Here is an 18,174-nt window from a genome sequence, read left to right on the forward strand (position 1 = left end):
TGGTTTTGTAAAGGAAGATGTGTCTTAAGTAAATAACATAACATGTATGAAGTATTTATGACAGCATGGTAAGAAATGCACAAGTAACTCAGTTTCCTGCAAAAGAAAATTCTGGATTTCACTGTTCAGTAAGCATATTTGCATCAGAATCTAAATCATCTTCATTCTTAAACAAAGTATCACTCAAAAATACCAATGCAAAAATTTCTAGGTGAAATATTTGTCTAAACTGTCTTCAGTTTTAAGGCCAACGTGTGTTAACAGTCACCATATTAGAGTGCTGCTGGTGTTGACATACAGGAGAGGGATAGCAGAGTGAGAATGGAGATTAAAGTAGAAAACCTCTGAAAAATGTCACTAGCAGCTACTTGCTGTAAAACAGGTAGAAGCCACAGGCCCTTAAATCTATAGTATGTGCTTTTCTATTTACAGGTAACCTAAATGACAATATTACTGTGACTGCATATATAGCATTTTGCAGTATATATCTTCAATGCAGGTGCAGACATCATCCAAGATGGTACACATGTATATAAAAACCCAGTTATTTTTAAAGTAATCCTAGAAGAGTATTGCAAATAAGGTTGTATAAATGCATAGTGTTTCAGGGAGAAAAATTACTTCACTGGAAAATAAAGTCCCACACATGGAGTTTGGCACTTTTTTATCGCTATGTCACTTTCTTTTTGATTGAAGACAGCTCTTTCTGAATCTCACTGAATTTTGGACGGTTTTCTGGTTTGTAGTCCCAGCACCTCTGCATTATTTTATATACTTCTTCTGGACATTTTTGTGGTGCTGACATTCGGTAGCCTGATACACACAAAAAAAAAAAAAAAAAAAAAAAAAAAAAAGGAAAAATATTTAGCATTGAAAATGAAGATATATTGACAAATCTAAAAAGAAATGATCCAAGTTCGAGATCATCTTATTAAAAAAATTTTTCAAGGTAGTATGAGGAAAGTCTTCAATGCATAACCTATAAAGTATAGATAATTATTAAACTTATCAAGGATTGGATACCACATGCATTTAAGTTCAGCATGGTAAATTGTCAATATGTTTCTCATACCTAAGGACTGAAACTTGCATAGATTTCCTTTATCTTAGGAAATAAGCACCCTTTGGGTAGTTACCTCTAGGTTTTAAATGTGTTTCCTTCCCCCTTCCCCCTCCCCCACTGTGGAACTCAATAATAAACATTAAGATGAGACTAAATTTCTTCACTCTGTTTAAAAAAAGATCAACTTTTATTCTCACGCCTCTCCTTTTTTTTTGTCTCTTTAGAAATTTCTGTTCACACTTGCACTTTATGCATTTATTTTTCCTCCTTCTGGTTTTCCTTATTTTTATACTTTCCCATTATCTTAACTCTCTTTTAGTTTCTCAGATAGGCAGTGGCCTTTCACACCTTTCTTCTGGAATCAGCTGAAGGGGGTTCTCTGATTTGGCAATGAGCAGGATGAACAATCAGTTAAATAAACTAGCAGCAAATCATTCAGAAGCCACACAAAAGTGGCTGTCCTGTGCACTATCCATAACCTGGACCAAAGACATACATTCACACCAATGAGAACAAATCCACAACGAGTAGGAAGCTAGGCAAAAATGCCCAGACTGCATGGAAAAATTCACAAAAATATGTAATGTGGGAGGAATACAGAAATATTATCTAGCTTTGATGTCAAAGAAAACAAGAAGGGCTTCTTTAAGTATGTAGGTGACACAAGGAAGGATAGGAAAAATGTGGGCCTACTTTTGAATGAGGTAGGGCCTGATGACATAGGCTATAGAAAAGTCTGTGGTACCAAACGCCTTCTTAGTCTCAGTTTTAATTAGCCAGACTAGCTTTTATGAATCCCAGGCCCATAGACAAGGAAGAAAGTGTGGATCAAGGAACGTGTACTGTTGGTAGAAGGGAATACTTAAGAAAAACATATTTACACAAGTCCGCTGGCCCTGGTGGAATGCACTCATGAATGCCGAGTGAACTGGCTGAGGTCATTGCAAGGCCACTCTCAACTATCTTTCATCATTCATGGTGACTAGCACAAGTGCCTTAAGATTGGAGTGAAGCAAATGTCCCTCCTGTCTTCAAAAAGGACTCAAGGCTGGTCAGCCTCACCTTAAACCTTGGGAACAGCTAATCCTGGAAACAATTTCCAGGCACATGAAGGACAAGGAAGTCATTGTCCTGGATTTGGCTAGATTGAGATGATTTTCTTCACAAGAGGTTGGGAGGGGCCACACCCAGCATAGCCAGATAGACCAGCCAATGTAGTATTCAATACCATAAACATCCTACTCTGCCATAAGAGGGGGAACTGGCACAAGTATGAGAATGTCACATCCTAGATTACTTGTTGTTACATATTCTTTACTATTTTGTAATTCCTTCATTCTTTGTACTATTAAACTCTCCTTATCTCAACCTCTGGGACTTTGTATTTTGCTCCTAATTTCTCCTTCCCATCTTACTGGGGGTAGGGGGAAGTTGTATGAGCAGCTGTGTGGTGCTCAGCTGCAGCTGGGCTTAAAACTATGACAGTCGGGGTAGTCAGCAAGGGGAAATCACGCTTGACCAACCTGATCACCTTACAATGAAATGGCTGGCTTGGTAGACGTGAGGAATTCAGTAAGGCTTTCAAGATTATCTCCTGTAAGATCCTCATGAAGAAACTGTTGAAATATGGGCTGGATGAGCAGATAGTGAAATGGATTGAAAACTGGCTGAAAGGTTTCTATAGGTTGGGTTTTATGGTTAAGGGATTGATAACAAAGAGGATAAAAAAACAGCTGCTCTGAGCAATAGGCACTTTGTTTAGGGCTTCTCAAGGATCTTTGGTCAGGGATCTGGGATTAGGGACTTTGGTAGGAACAAATTCTGTTAGGGCTTCTAGGGAATTCTGCTTCTATTAGCTACTTCGTCTGGCAAGGGCTTCAGTTTGGGGATGCTGTGAGGGATATGCTTGAAACTTCTGTTAACTGCTTCGTCTGTTAAGGGCTTATAGGACTTCTGTAAGTTGGACTCTGAGACTCTGTAATGCTAGAGATTCTACAACGCAGCAATAAGGAACTTCTGGGATTCTCTGCATTTCTGGATCTCGTTGCTATATGGCAAGGGGGTTCGTGCCTTCATTCATCACCCAATGGTGGCCTGAAGATTCTGTGATTCTGTGAAAAACAGCACTTCATTAATGACCTGCTTGATGGGGCAGAGCGTATGCTCAGCAAGTTTGCAGATGATATCAAACTGGGAGGAGGGGCTGATAAATCAGAGGGTTGTGCTGCCATCCAGAGTACCTGGACAGGCTCAAGAAAGGGATTTGAAGGAACTTCATGTAGTTCAACAAAAGAAAGTGCGAAGTCCTACACCTCCAGGCACCAGTGCATACCGGGGCAACCCAGTTGAAAAGCAGCTTGGCAGAAAGCAACAGTGGGAATCCTGGTGGACTGTAAGTGTTGAACACCCACCAGCAATGTGTCTTGGTGGTAAACACGGCTAATTGTATCCTGGCCTACATTAAAAGAAGTGTTACCAGCAGGTCAAAGGAGGTCTGTCTCCTCTGTTGGAGAGGAGGAGGCTACTGAGGAGGCTACGCTTGGAGTATTATGTTAGGCTACACTTGGAGTATTATGTTCAGTGCTGGTCTACACAGTACAAGAGAGACTTGGACATGCTGGAGAAAGTCCCATGAAGAGCCACAAAAACATTGAGGAAGTGGAACAGGCACACATGAGGAAAAGTTGAGAGAGCTGAGAATGTTCAGCCTTGAGAAGGCTCAGGAGAATCTCATCAATGTATGTAACACTAGAAGGGAGGGCACAGAGAAGACAGACCTAGGAGTCTTTTCAGTGGTTCCTAGTAATAGGACCAGAGGCCATGGGCACACGCTGAAATACAGGATGTTCCCCTTGAACATCAGGAAACACTGTGAGGATGACCAAGATTTGATTGCACAGATTGACCAGAAACGTGGTGGAGTCTCCATACTTGGAGTTGACATACAAAGGCCACGTGTGAATGATTCTGGGGTCCTGGCTCTGTATTGGCAGAGGGGGTGAGCCACATGACATCCAGTAGTCTTCACAGAACTGGACCATTCTGTGACTCTGTGATTCTATGAACTCCTTACCATACGCAGTCCCCTGATCGAGTGACAGGCTGTAGAAAGTAAAGTGAGTTGGCATATAAGACTCTACAGCAAAATGCACCTCCATGATTTGAGACTTACTGCGCAGGTCTCTGCATCTCTTTAAAGCAGAGCATAAATAACACTGGTGTCATATAACAAGTAAATCTGAGAAATATTTTTCCTTTGTTATATTACATGCATCTGATCTAGGTGATGTATGCATGTAGTTTCAAAGGAGAACAGATGGGCCTTTAGGTATTTTTAGGTATTAAAAAAAAAATCCTAAAAATCCTTTCCTTCACAAAATTTCCCCTAGATAGTAGTTTTTCAAAACAGTGACAACAGCAACTACTTTTTTTCCTTAAAGTAAAGCAATTATTTGTAATTACTTAGAAGTGAAATCATCCATACTTAAAGTAAGCATTCAAGTGATTAAATTCACTGAAGGCTCTTACTGTTTGAGTAACTGAGATAGGTAAGATAGGAAGAAAATGTGGAGAGTCTTAGATGACTATCCTAAGAAGAGCTATTATATACTGAGAATGAAGAAAACAGTCTCATTGTATAAATGAAAATTCCATTGAATAAAAATGTTGGTATAGATAGCTGGAAAAGTATAGCTAGCTGAAAAAGCATAAATATACTTCTAAATCTTTGCATTTTATCGATATCAAGATATTATTATTCTCAGTGGATTAAAACAGAAACTCAGTACTAGTAAGACTTGTTTTTACAAACATTCCTCCACCCTGGAAAATATTGAAATTTTCTATTTGGCCTTTTAAGGAAAAACTTTCATGGTTTCTACAGTGCTTATAACAACACCATCAATCTGTGTAAATCAGTAAATTAGTTGTCTGGGGTTTGTAAAAACATTTAGCAGTTTTACTAGCTGTGATGGTTTTAAAACCTGTTAAAGAATGACACAGTAGTACCATAAAAGTTCTGAAATGCCACTTAAGAAGATGAACATAAATCAAAGCCCTGAAATCCTGCTCACAGTTATTTGCTACTTTAAATAAAAAATTTCTGATTAGCTTGGTAATGAGTCTTTTGGTGCTAAACTAATTTACTATTCTCTGCCATAACTGATTTTTTTTTTCTGGAATGCTTTGATAAAGAATATAGAATGATACAGATATTATTTTCTTCTGGACATTTAAAGTATTTATATTTGCATTAGCATAATCTTAAATAATTCATGCAGGTCAGGCCTCTGCTTTGCACAGCAGTGAATCCCTCCTCTCTATCTCACCAGAAGTTAGCACACTACTCCTCCCAGAATGCTAATTAGCAATTAAAAATCATGCTGAACTTTTGCTGAAGTTGCTGGATAACTCATATGTTACTTCTTTGCTAGTTTATACTGTTTGCAATATATTCTTCTGGATCTATATATTTCTTTCATAAATAAATACCTTTCTCAACTTGTTCTCTTGCTTGTTGGTTGGTCATTCCAGGGTATGGGCACACCCCTAAACTGAAGGTCTCCCATAAGAGGATTCCAAAGCTCCATACATCACTCTCAAATGTGTACCTCCCTAAGAAAAGAAGAGAAAGCCCTCAGCTTAAAGGACAGAGAAATTAATGTTTCAGATAATTATGGCCCCAAATTTTCTGTAAAATGATGCATTGGCAAGCTTTAAACAGAACAGTAGCTACTAATAATACATTTTGCAGATATAATCTCCTATATTTCAAATGATAAACAAATTATCTTAAGGTCATTACCTGGGAATAATACAACTTTAAAGTTCTACAATTTGACAGCCTTACCATGTCCGTCATTATTAATGAAATTTAAGAATTTATTTCCTCCTCAATGTACAGAAATATTTTTTCTTTTAATATAAAAGGACAGAAAAATGTTAGTGTCCCCTCTCTTTGTTTATAATCACTTTCAATTCAAAAGATTCTTTAAAAGAAATTATCTTTCCCAGTTCCCTAATATAGCATGGCAATGAGTATTCTGAGAGGAGCTACCACCAATATAGTTTGTAACTTCAAAGAGGACCTCGTTTTCATGCTCTGAGAAACTGTTTTCCAAAAATGAAAGCATAGTTTCTCCCACTTGTTCAGGTTGGACGCTGAAGAACTAATGAACCCAATCAGTTAAAGACAAAAATCAGGCCTGTTGGTTCCATCTGTCTTCAACCATGCTTCAGAGAGGAAAAGAGATAACTGACGTATAACTGACTTCCAAACCTCTTTGTGGAATGAAAGCTTTACTTTACGGAAGGAGAGATCTTGGGGTAGATATTTCTTCTGTCCGTGATGGATTCACATTAAGAAGGATAGATTCACATCAGAAAGTTAAGTTTTCTAGCCCTTTGCAGCAACGTATGTGAAAAAGTTACCTTAAAAATACATTTTCAACATTACTTTCTCATTACAATTTTCCTTGTTCCAAACTATTACATAGTATTGGTGTGTCTTTATCCTTTAAAATATACACATCCTATGAATCATAGAATTACTTCAGCTGGTCCTTTGAAACCATTATCTAGCTCTGCGAAGTGCTAAACCATGTCGCTTAGCACCACATCTATGTAATTTTTAACACCTCAAGGGAGGGGGATTCAACCACTCCCTTGGGAAGCCTATTTCAGTGTTTGATAACCCTTTCAGTGAAGATGATTCTTCTAATATAGAATCTAAACTTGCCCTGGTGAAAGTAGAGGCCATTTCCTCTTGAGCTATCACTTCTTACTAGGGAGAAGAATGCATTTGTCTATCTCTGATCATTAAACAAACCTAACTAAGCCACTTCTGACTGGGAAAAAAAAGAAAATATATGTAAAATGCAGCAACAGTTGGTGACATGACCATTGTTCTGTCGCCATAAAGTTCACTTCCGGTTGCACTACATTAGATTGTACGTCTCATAGATGGCAATTATGGACATTCACTATGCTCTTTATAGTAAGATTAGTTTTCTTGTCTTTGTATGAAGTCTCCAGCGTTTGGTATCCAGTATTTTGACACATTTCCGACAACTGATTAGGCAGTCTGTTAGAATCAGTTCAGTAACTGAAACCATAATAGCAACTTTGATGTTATTGTGTTATTTTTGAAAGCAAAACAGTATTTTACAAACAAATTAAGACTGAAATACTAAACATTGTGGATTTGAACTGTCCACTACAAATATGCATTTATATGCAATACTGCTTGTAGTGTGGTCTAAGATGCTCCTTATGCTACTTTTTATGTATTTGTCTATTTATTTATTTATTACAAGAAGATAGAGGTACATACTTACCATAGTTGAGAGCTTCTGGAGCAGTCCACTTGATAGGAATCTGCTTTAGGCCGGACGATGAGTACACACCATCATCCTCTTGACGGGACATTCCAAAGTCACTTATTTTCAGAATGTTGCTTTCACTTACCAAGCAATTTCTTGCAGCTAAGTCTCTAAATTAGAACAAGAAATAAAGCCCCATATTTTTTCACATTTGAAAGTACCTGAAACCATTTAAAATTACTAAGCCCAGATGATGTCACATCTCAAAAAACACATTTCAGAAAGAGTAAAAACACTGCACAGCAGTTGTGGAAAACAGGAACAAAGGAGGAAAACCAAGAAGTATAAGAAATAATCCTGTGAGCACCAAGGCTGGTGGGGAGTGGAAGGAGAAGCTGCTGGAGATACTAGAGGTGCTTCAGATGCCATAGAGGAGCCCTGGGAATGACCTGCACCAAAGCAGTTTGTGAAAAACTGTATCCCCTTGGAAGGACTTATGGTGTAGTAGAGGAATAGAGAAGGAAGGAGCAGCAAAGAGGAGCTGTTACGGACTAATCACAACACCCATTCTCCACTTCCCTGCACTCCTTGTGGGGGAGGAGATGGAGGATTTGGGAATGAAGGAATGATGGTGAGCTTTGGAAAAAGGCAGGGGAGAGGGAGGGTTATTTCAGGTTTTGTTTTTATTTCTACCATTCAACTCTGTTTTAATTGACTACAAATTAAATTAATATTTTCAGAGCTGAGTCTGTTTTGCTGTGATGGTAATTGGTACAAGTGATCTCCCTGCCTTTACCTCGACCCATCAGCTTTTCTGTCTTTTTTTTTTACCTTTGTCCTGTTGAGGATAGGGAGTGAGACAGCAGCTAAGTGGGCAGTCAGGATGACCCAACCCACCACAACTGCTCTTTAAAGTCTCAGAAATAAACTTGTAGATTAGTAAATCAGATTTTATGCAAAATGAAACAGAATTTGAGGAAGCACCCTGAAACATGTTTACATAATCACAAAACAAAGTGAGAAACCAGAGAACTGCTTCCATCTTCTTTCTGCCCATCTTATCTTCACATTAGTTTCTATCAAAAATACAAAGCTACTCAGTATTACAGGATGAGGAATTTTGGCTCAGTAATGGGTTAATGAGTAAGAAGCTCAGAAGCCTTTGTTTCCCTTCCTCCATCACAAACATATTTTTAAAGATTAGGAGACAGCATTTAGCAGTATCTGATGAACGACTTAATGTGGTTTCTCTACGGCATACATTTGGAATAAAAATACATGCTAATAATACATTTTTAATATACTCTATGTGTGGTGAAAGTACCACATACCCAGAATTATGCCCCCAGATATCAGCAAACTTGTCCAAACACGTTTTGGTAAGTCCCCCCTTTCCACCCTCCTTTCAGGAGAGGAGGACAAAGGCCCAGGCACCAACCTGTCTCCTAAGGGCTAAACATATGCACGCATCCATCGCATGGCATGCTTGTGCTCTTTCCATCTACGGAATTCTAATTATAATAATAATTCTAGCTTCACCCTTTCTATAGGTTGAAGCAGGTTGTTGACAAGTGTACCCATTGGCCAGATCCAGCCTCCAGAATCTGTAAGTACTACTCCATTTGTTTACTACCTTGTTCTCTGCTTTTGCCTTCACTCGCTATGTAAGCTCGCACTGCATAAGCTGTAAGCCTTCTCACACGCAAGCATACTGGAAGCCTCTGCAATATGGAAGCCAGCCCACCGAGCCACTCGAGGAACCAGCAAACAGGATGATCCCTTCACTGATTGCAGATACCAGTGCCGTAAGCCCAGTCGAAAGGACTGAGGAAAAGCCCCGAGAGAGGGTAAGCTCTAGCCCAGAAGGGGAAGGACTAGCCCAAGCCTGGCAGTCCAGATCTGCTGCAAGCTAATTAAGCAGCCAAATAAGCAGAAACGCATCTTGTGTAGCCCCCGCCATTTGTGGGAGAGAAAAGGGAGCTGCCCACTGTCGCTGCTCCAGAGCTCTGCGTCATCAGAGCAAAGCACCCGGGATTTCCCTGAGGGAAAGAGAGAGCAAAAATAGCCTCTCCATTGAAGTCAAAGTCAAAGACTGCAGCATTGTAACCTTAATGGAAAGCAGTTGCCGAGATTTCGGCATAGCCAGCTAACTTTGAGCCGCGCCAAGGGGGAAAGCGTCGTTTCACTGCACCCCCCACCGAAACCCGCCTATCCGGAACTGCCATCTTGATCATGAGGGCCGACCCCCAAAAGAACCTGTCCCCGCCGCCCGGAGAACCGCTCCTCCAGACCAGCCCTGCCAGGCCATCAGTTCAGGGAACCGCTCCAACCTCGCTAAGGGAAACTGCCGATAGGTGGAAAGCAAGATGCCCCACCCTGCGACCGCGGGAGGAGAAAGAAGGGCGCAGGAGGAGAAAGAAAGCCTTGCCCCCCACCTGTGGAGGCGGGGGGAGGAAAGAAAGTCACCGCCCAGATGGGAACAGCCTAGGGCGGACAAGCAGCAATGAGCCAGCATAACCTAGCAACTTGCCTTGCTACAAAGAAAGAAAGAATGTATCTTTCATGTGTGCAATATTCAGTAACCTTCTATTCAAAGCACCTGCGCATAGCCGCGTGATATTTCTAGTTTAATTTGCCTCGTGATAACATAAATATCTCTGTACATAGGCGCAAGCTGCAGCGTCTTGTGTAGTCTCCATCTAGTGGACATCTAGGGAACTGCAACTTTCGTTCCCTTAATTAGAAATCAAATCTATAAATATTCTAATTGGGTATAATTGTATATAGTCCATGAAGCAGTTATGGACTATATTGTTACAACTGTGCATCCAAATCAATATATATAAGATGATTAACAGTTATTCATAATTTTAATAATTAATAAACAATAATTTGCATAATTTATATTTCATAATTCATAATGAATAACCATCATCCTCCATCCATAATCACTCCCCTCACCATGACACTATGTATACTACATTTTCTTGTTTCAGAATGCATTAAAATACTGCAAAGTAAAATATAAGTTATTATTCCAATCTTGTGACAAAACTAAATCTACAGTATTTGGAACATCATGGGGAAAATATTTCTAAACTTAATTTACAATGTTTGCTTTCAACTTAAATTTGTTCATAAATAGCTTGTCATACATGAACATTCCAGAATAACTACATTAGCTCTAATGTTTTGGATTGAAGTTGTAGCATATTTTGAACTGAATCCCCGGAGCATTTAATGCACATTCTTCATTAGTTTCAAATAATCATTTTCATGTATGCAAACCAGATTACTCTTGGAAGAAACTAACTCTGCACTCTGCCCACGGTATGCACCATTTTTTTTCTACAGCTAAATGCAGAAAGAAAGCTATGAAGCAGTGTCAAATGGCTTCAAATGCTATAGTGTGGCTATTCATGATAAAGGACTGAACTATATTTAGTCTAAATTAAAAGTCTGGAGCCATATATAAAAATATTTAAGCATGTATATCTACAACCAATTTGATCAACTGATACATATTGCTGTTGCACTACATTATTTGAGGTGTACACAGAGCTTGTGCATAAATATTATAACATGATTTAAGAATTTTAATGTATTCGACTCACATTATTTTTTTGCTTTAAGAACATTTATAGAGCTTGAGCTTGATGCCACAGTAATGTAAATGCAGTTATTTACAGAATGCATCATAGAATAGAATGCATTGCATTGAAAACGGCCTCTAGAGGTCATCCAGGCAAATCCCTGCTGTGAGCAGGGCCACCCCAACTAGATCAGGCTGCTCAGAGTTCCATCAAGCTGGATCTTGAATGTCTCCAGAGATGGGGCCCCCACCACCTCCCTGGGCAACCTGTTCCAGTGTTCCACCATAGGGTGGTGGAGCATGCATTATGCCCAGAATCATGCCCAATATATGCCCAAAACATGTCCCTACATGTTTTGCTCAAACCTCCTTTCCCCCTCCCTCCTGGAGTGGGTACTCAGCCCAGAACTGAAGACGAAGGGGCCAGGAGTCAATGGGCCTGGGTAAACAGACCAACATGTCTTATTAGGGTAAACAAAATCAGTACAATTTAATTCTGAGTGTTCCACTTCAGATCCTGCAGTTACATCCACTGTAGATGTATTTTTCAAGGTTTTTTGCCCCTTGTTCTCTCACTTGTAACTTCTTCACAATGTCTTTTTGACTAACACTTACTATTTTAATTCACCAGATTTTAAAATGTCCTGAAAGTTCAAGTATCTGGTTAAAATTTCAGCTGTCATTTTACATCTGTTTCATATTCTCAGTGACTTTTTGATCAAATTTACTAATTTTCTTGTCTTTATTTTATTATTATTATTCTAAGATTTTTTAATATTTGTCAAGCAAATTCTTTACTGTTTCTCATCATGTCTAGGTTACAGCCCCTTTAAAAGGATCCCTTCCAACATAAATCACTCTATGAATCTATATTAAAATTTTCAGCCTAGATGCATGTGGCAGTTTAGGCTGGGTGCCCCCTGCCACTGCTACATGAGATACACCTCTGGTGTCCTGGGTGCTCATCCAATAGGGGTGGACACAGGAAACGGCGTATTTCTATCCATAAATCCTGCGCCCTATAAGGCCATCTGCAGAGTCATTCTCTTCCTCTTTCTTCCCTCTCTGCTCCCCTGGGAGATGTCCTCTCTTATTGGGTAATGCTGGGGGAATATCCTCAAGGCCTCTTAGGCCTGTCTAGGCCTAATGCCAGGAGGAGAATGGAGCGGGGGCAGTCTCAGACTTGGCCAGCCTGAGACTTGCTTAGCAGCAGGAGGGGGAAGAAAGAGCCCTGGGGGGTTTGGGTTTACCCTCAGGTGGGAAGAAGGGAAGGATTGGGAAGCCTTTGGGAATTCTGTGAGGGGTTCTGTACGCTTTGGGATACTCTTTGTCACTATGCTTTGTAGTTTGTAGTTCTCTGTAGCTTCACCAATTGCTTTTCCATTTAAACTTTCCATCACTCTCCAATCCGTTTGTGTGAGTGTCATTCTTTTGTCCCTTTCGGGGCAAGAGACGATCTGTCTGGCCCCAAACCAGTACAATGCAAGACAAAAATTACCAAAAATGCAAATCTGCTACTTGCTTAATTCCATAAAACCAGTATTGATCTTTTAACATAGAAAACAAGATAATATTCTTAATTTCACATTGTGAAAGCTATACAAACTTGGCATAAATGAGACAGAACTGCTATAGAACAAGTTCATTAGTTAAAGAAAAGTTGACTTGCAGTATTTAATACCAATATTATGTTTGTTCCTAGTGCTATTAGAAAGTGTATGCCTTCCTCTCAACTACAATACCAATGGAGCAATATTAACTACAATGCTAACCATTTCTCTGAGTTTCTCATACAACCCAAGTCTCATCACAGATGAACCGTACTAGGAAACCAGAGTCCAGGTTATATGCAGTAACTAATTTCTCATTAATGTCAAGTGTTCTGCTTGCTAACCATAGTTTTGGATATTGCTCATTTCTTCTTAACTACAAAACGAGACAAATTTCCCTCCGCACTGCATTAGTGACATTTTGTTGCTCTTCTAGAGCATTTTGCAATTTTCAGATGAAGGAATTAAAAAATTTACAAAAAGAAATCAGTAAAAAAAAAAGAAAGAAAAGAAACCCAAAATAATTGTATTGAGTAGCTGAAAACTAGCAAAACCCCAGATTCTAGTGGGCCCAGTCAGCTTAAAGCAATACATATGGTTTAACTAAAAATTTGTTGGTAAGTTGGTAAAGAAAGAATCTATTCACACATCAGATTTCTCCAAAATAACAAAACTATATTCAAATACAAAATATACACCTTTGTGATGGAGAGGTTATTAATTTATTAATTACAAAATATGAGTTATGAAAATTATTTTATTATTATTAAAAATTATTAATAACCAACTAATCACTATTTTATATACAGATTCTAGTATATGGTTGTGAAGTACCTTCCATAACTGGTTTAAGCAGGTACAATTCGACCCAATTAGAATATTTACAGAATTAATTTCTAATTAAGGAACGAAGGGTGCAGTTCTGATGCTTGTCCACCAGATGGTGACTCAATGAGATGCTGCGTCTGCTTAACTATATAGAGAGAAAGATTTACAATGTTATCAGAGGCAATTCAAGCTAGAATTTCATGCAGCTAGGCATGGGTGCTTTGAACTGAAAGTTAGTGAGCGTTGCACACATGAAAATATACCCATGAAAAGATACACTGTGTCTTTGTAGTGAAGTAAGCTACTAGGTTACGCTAGTTGACTGCTGCCTGCTTGCTGCCTGCTTACTGTCTGCCTGGGGCTCGCAGGGGGCTTGTCCATACCGAGCTGGGGGAGGCTCCTGGGGCTGAGGCTGTGGCTGAGTCGCTGGTGGGCCACAGGGGGGCTTCCCTCTGGACAGTGTTGATGGCTTTCCTTCTCCTCCCACCTCTGCGGGAGGGGGCGAGACTTTCATCGGTTGGTGGGTTCCCTTAGCAGGTCGGTCCCTCGGTGCAACAGTGGCTGCCAGGGGCTGCCAGGGCCAGTGCAACTCCCTGCGGCCTTCGCAGGGTTGACATGCACAGTGGGGCAGGGTGACGGGTCCCAGTAGGTGGAGTCGGATGTCTCCAATCCTGGTAGCAACGGGCTTCGGGGCTGATGGAAACGGCCCTGGGGAAGGGGCGTGGCTACGCGGAGCAACAGTTCCCCTTGGCTGGCTCAAAGTGAGCTGGTGGTGCCAATTCTTCTTGGTGACTGCTTCCCGTTTAAGGTTATAAGGCAGTCCTTTGCTTGAACCAAAGGAGAGGACGGGACTCTCTCTCAGGGTGGTCCGGACTTTTGAGTTACTCTAGCACCACAAGGCTGCAGATTGGCAAAGCAGGCGGCTCCCTTTATCTCCTGCAAACGGCAGGGTCATACAAAGCATGTCTGAACACTGTCCTGCTTTCCGAACCAGCACAGAGGCTCTGTGTTTCGTTGTCTACTGCTCGTGGCTATAGCAGATGCTTGAACTGCCCAGATTGGGCTAGTCCTTTGCTTCTGGGCCAAAGGCTTACCCACAGGGGTCCAGCCCTCTTTAAAAAACAGCGGGCTCTTCTTCCAATCCAGTGGGACTGGGTTTACAACGCTGTAATCTGTAGCTTCCAGCGAAGTGATCTCCTTTGCAGATTCCTCAATTTTTTTAGAACTTAGTAGTTATTTTCTGCACTTCTCTGAACAATTATTTTGAAGAAAACTGCACCTTAGTAATTTTAGTCTGTAATAATTTTCTTTACACTGATAGCCCTCTAGATTTTTATAACTCATTTTTTCTGTGCACTGCTGATTACATGTAATGTATTAAGCAAAATGTGAGGCTGACGAATGTCTTAATGTTTGTTCATTTGTTTTTATTCTTGTACTTAATTTATATCTCCAAACAAAGATTGGCAATTTACCTTGTTTTGTGTGCCAGTTTACGTAATGTGTTTTGTGTGCCAGTTTATGTAATGTGTTTGGCAGGAAAGCTTACCTCGTCTTTATTCAATGTGTGTAAGGTAACAGACTACATCATTACTTGCTGTAATTTTAAAGTAATAGCCTTCTACAGTTATTTTTCCTTTTTGAAGTTACAGGAATCAAATATTTCCATAGCATATGCAGGATAACTGCCCAGCTTACAATGCAACAGGAAGGCAAGTTGCTTTAGTACACCTCAGGACTGGGTAATTTACAACCTACAGGTGTTTGTGCTAAACAAAGATCCATGAAGCTACCCTGCCAAACATCCCAAGGAGGGAGCCTTGTGAAGGTAACTGCGCTGCTTTGGCTAAAATTGATAAAGGAAGGCTAAAGTAATATAAAAACCTGTCCTGTGTTAGCACAGCCTGCTCTCACAAGCCCATCTCTCCCCCACAGAGGAAAGAGAAGCAGCAGACCTCTGGGTTGGGATAAGGAGAGTTTAATGAGATGATAAAATGCATAATTACCTTAGCCTATTTGCAGAAAAACACAGCAAAAGTAGCAGCAGAAGCCAGCAATAAAACAGTTCCCCCCCTCCTCCCCCACCCCAAGCACGGAGCAGCCAGTCCAGTGGAACAGACCAACACCCTAAAAGTAGCAACTAGAAGCAGCAAGTGGAAGAGGATGCCTCTCATGTTATAGCCTAAACTTCATGCCCCATGGTACTTTGCTTCAGCCAGCACTTTCATTTTGAAGCTCACGTGATGGTAGCATAGTATTGAATACACATCAGCAGATTCAACTCAACCCATGAAAACACCCATCTTCAAAACAGATTTTGAAGGCCAGAGTGCCAGAGTGAAGACCTTTGCATAATTAACTGCAATTTTAATATTAAAGTTAACACCCCGTGGTATGCTAATGAACCAAACTCAGTACATGCTAAACATCACAGTATCACAGTATATCAGAGGTTGGAGGGGACCTCAAGAGATCATCTGGTCCAACCCCCCTGCCAGAGCAGGATCACTTAGGGTACTGCACACAGGAACGCATCCAGGTGGGTTTTGAAAGTCTCCAGAGAAGGAGACTCCACACCCCCTTGGGGAGCTTGTTCCAGGGCTCCATCACCCTCACTGTAAAGAAGTTTCTCCTCATGTTGAGGTGAAATCTTCTATGATCAAGTTTGAACCCATTGTTCCTTGTCTTATCACTGTGAACTGCTGAAAAGAGCCTGGCCCCCTCCAGTTGACACCAACCCCTCAGATATTTATAGACATTGATGAGACCCCTCTCAGTCCTCTCTTCTCAAGACTAAATAGCCCCAGGGATCCTAATCTCTCTTCATAGGAGAGATGTTCAAGTCCCCTAATCATCCTTGTGGCTCTCTGTTGGATTCTCTCCAGCAGGTCTCTGTCTCTCTTGAACTGTGGAGCCCAAAACTCGATGTAGTATTCCAGGAGTGGTCTCACCAGGGCAGAGTAGAGAGGTAGAAGAACTTCCCTCGACCTGCTGGACACAGCTTTCTTGATGAATCCCAGGATGTCATTGGCTCTCTTGGCCACAAGAGCACATTGTTTTTCCATGCAGAACTTGCTGTCCACCAGCACTCCAAGGTCTTTCTCTGTGGAGCTGCTTTCCAGCAGGGCAGCCCCTAACCTGTACTGGTGCCTGTTGTTATTTCTCACCAGATGTACAATCTTGCACTTGTCCTTATAAACTTCATGTGGTTTTCCTGGCCCCAGATCTCCAGCCTATCCAGGACACGTTGGATGACTGCACAGCCTGATGGGGTGTCAGCCAACCCCCCCCCCCCCCCAAGTTTTGTATTATCAGTGAACTTGCTGAGGGTACTCTTAATCCCCTCATCCAGGTTGTTGATAAATATATTGAACAAAACTGGACCCAGTACCGATCCCTGGGGGACACCACTTGTCACAGGCCTCCAAGTTGACTCTGTGCCAAACATATAGCTATGTTGCTCAGCTCTCGATCCAAATCATGCTAAATATCACCTAGAAGGCAGGGACAGGAGCACCTTTTGGGGCAGAAGGGCAGCAGCTGCAGTTTCTGCATTTATCACCAGCATTCCCAAAGCTGTTGTATCTGTTGCTTTAATAAATTAAACATTTTGGTTGTTTTAACCTTCCTTAACTGTCCTTATTGGGACACTGGAAAAGAGAGTCAAATGTTAATTTTGTCAAATAGTTCCTGAGTCCAGAGTCCTGGACTCAGAGAAAGGCAGACATTGTAATCTTAGCCATAACACAACATTATAGACATTATATACATTTATACACATGAGAAATTCCTTTACAAATTAAGCTTGTACAATTGCACAATGGCCTCACTTCTCATAAAGTAATGGTTTAGATCACCATGAGGGTGAACTCTAAAACAGAATTTACAAAAAAGCAATCCTAGTGATAGCCTTAATGAAAACTTAAGGGTCTGGATAATTGTTAATTTTTAATTCAGTTCTGATTAGTCTCTTCCTTATTCTGACCTATAGTACAAGGTTAAAACATCATTGATTTCTCTGTACAGAGGCATTAAATATTTGTCTAACTTATTTACATTTACATATACACAACTTATTTACAGATGTTACCATATTTACAATTCGGTAACACCTGAAGAGGTAGACCAGATATGGTCAAAGATCGCATTCACTTGTTCACTACACAACAATGATAGAAAAGCTTGCTTTCTGAATTTAAAGAAAATGTCTATAGCAGAATAGCCTCTTCACTGACTCACAATAGTTAAGTATTCTTAGCAATAGATACTGAACTCATTCACTAATTCATAATTCAGAGTAAAAATTATTTTGTAGTATGCATCTTACAATATGTGTCTACCTTTAATGATTACTAGAATTCTAAAATATTTTAGTATTCTAGTCTGGATTGCAACTGTCATTAAAAAAAATAAAGCAAAACTAAATTAAAAAGAAAGTGAGAACCAATGTACTTAAAGTCCTAGACAGCTAAATATTTGCAGTTATCTTACATAAATAAAATAACTGCATAAATTTTATGCAGCTAATACATTGCAGAGAATTATATACAGAAATTGAAAGGCATAAAATGACCTATTCATCTCCTGTAAATTAATGTTAAAAAATAAATTGACCTTCTTTCACCCTTTTTGTTGCTATTACTTAAAGTCTACAATAGGATTTCAACCCAAAAATAGAGCATAAAGTTGAGTGAAAAAGCTTTGCACTTTTTTTTTGTCACAAGAGGAAGGACAAGTGATGGAATTTTGGCAATTTGGGTTGAGTATTTGAAGAAGCATGTGGAAGAAATATGAGATGACAGTGTGATGATAAAGGGTCAT

General features: G+C 40.1%; 1 protein-coding gene across 1 annotated transcript in view; it reads right to left on the reverse strand.

Annotated features, from left to right (window-relative positions):
- Positions 1-633: 633 nt before the first annotated feature.
- The window catches only part of FER (FER tyrosine kinase), a 161,963-nt gene continuing 144,422 nt past the window's right edge, over positions 634-18,174 (reverse strand). Inside the window, exons 19-21 of the mRNA XM_054398079.1 lie at positions 7,399-7,553; positions 5,555-5,677; positions 634-813 (exon numbers count right to left, since the gene is read on the reverse strand). Of these exons, the coding sequence (XP_054254054.1) occupies positions 671-813; positions 5,555-5,677; positions 7,399-7,553 (421 nt within the window). The 3' untranslated portion in view covers positions 634-670. The remainder of the gene's footprint in view (positions 814-5,554; positions 5,678-7,398; positions 7,554-18,174) is intronic.

Source organism: Indicator indicator, chromosome Z (genome assembly GCF_027791375.1).
Source record: "Indicator indicator isolate 239-I01 chromosome Z, UM_Iind_1.1, whole genome shotgun sequence".
NCBI classification, from domain to species: Eukaryota; Metazoa; Chordata; class Aves; order Piciformes; family Indicatoridae; genus Indicator; species Indicator indicator.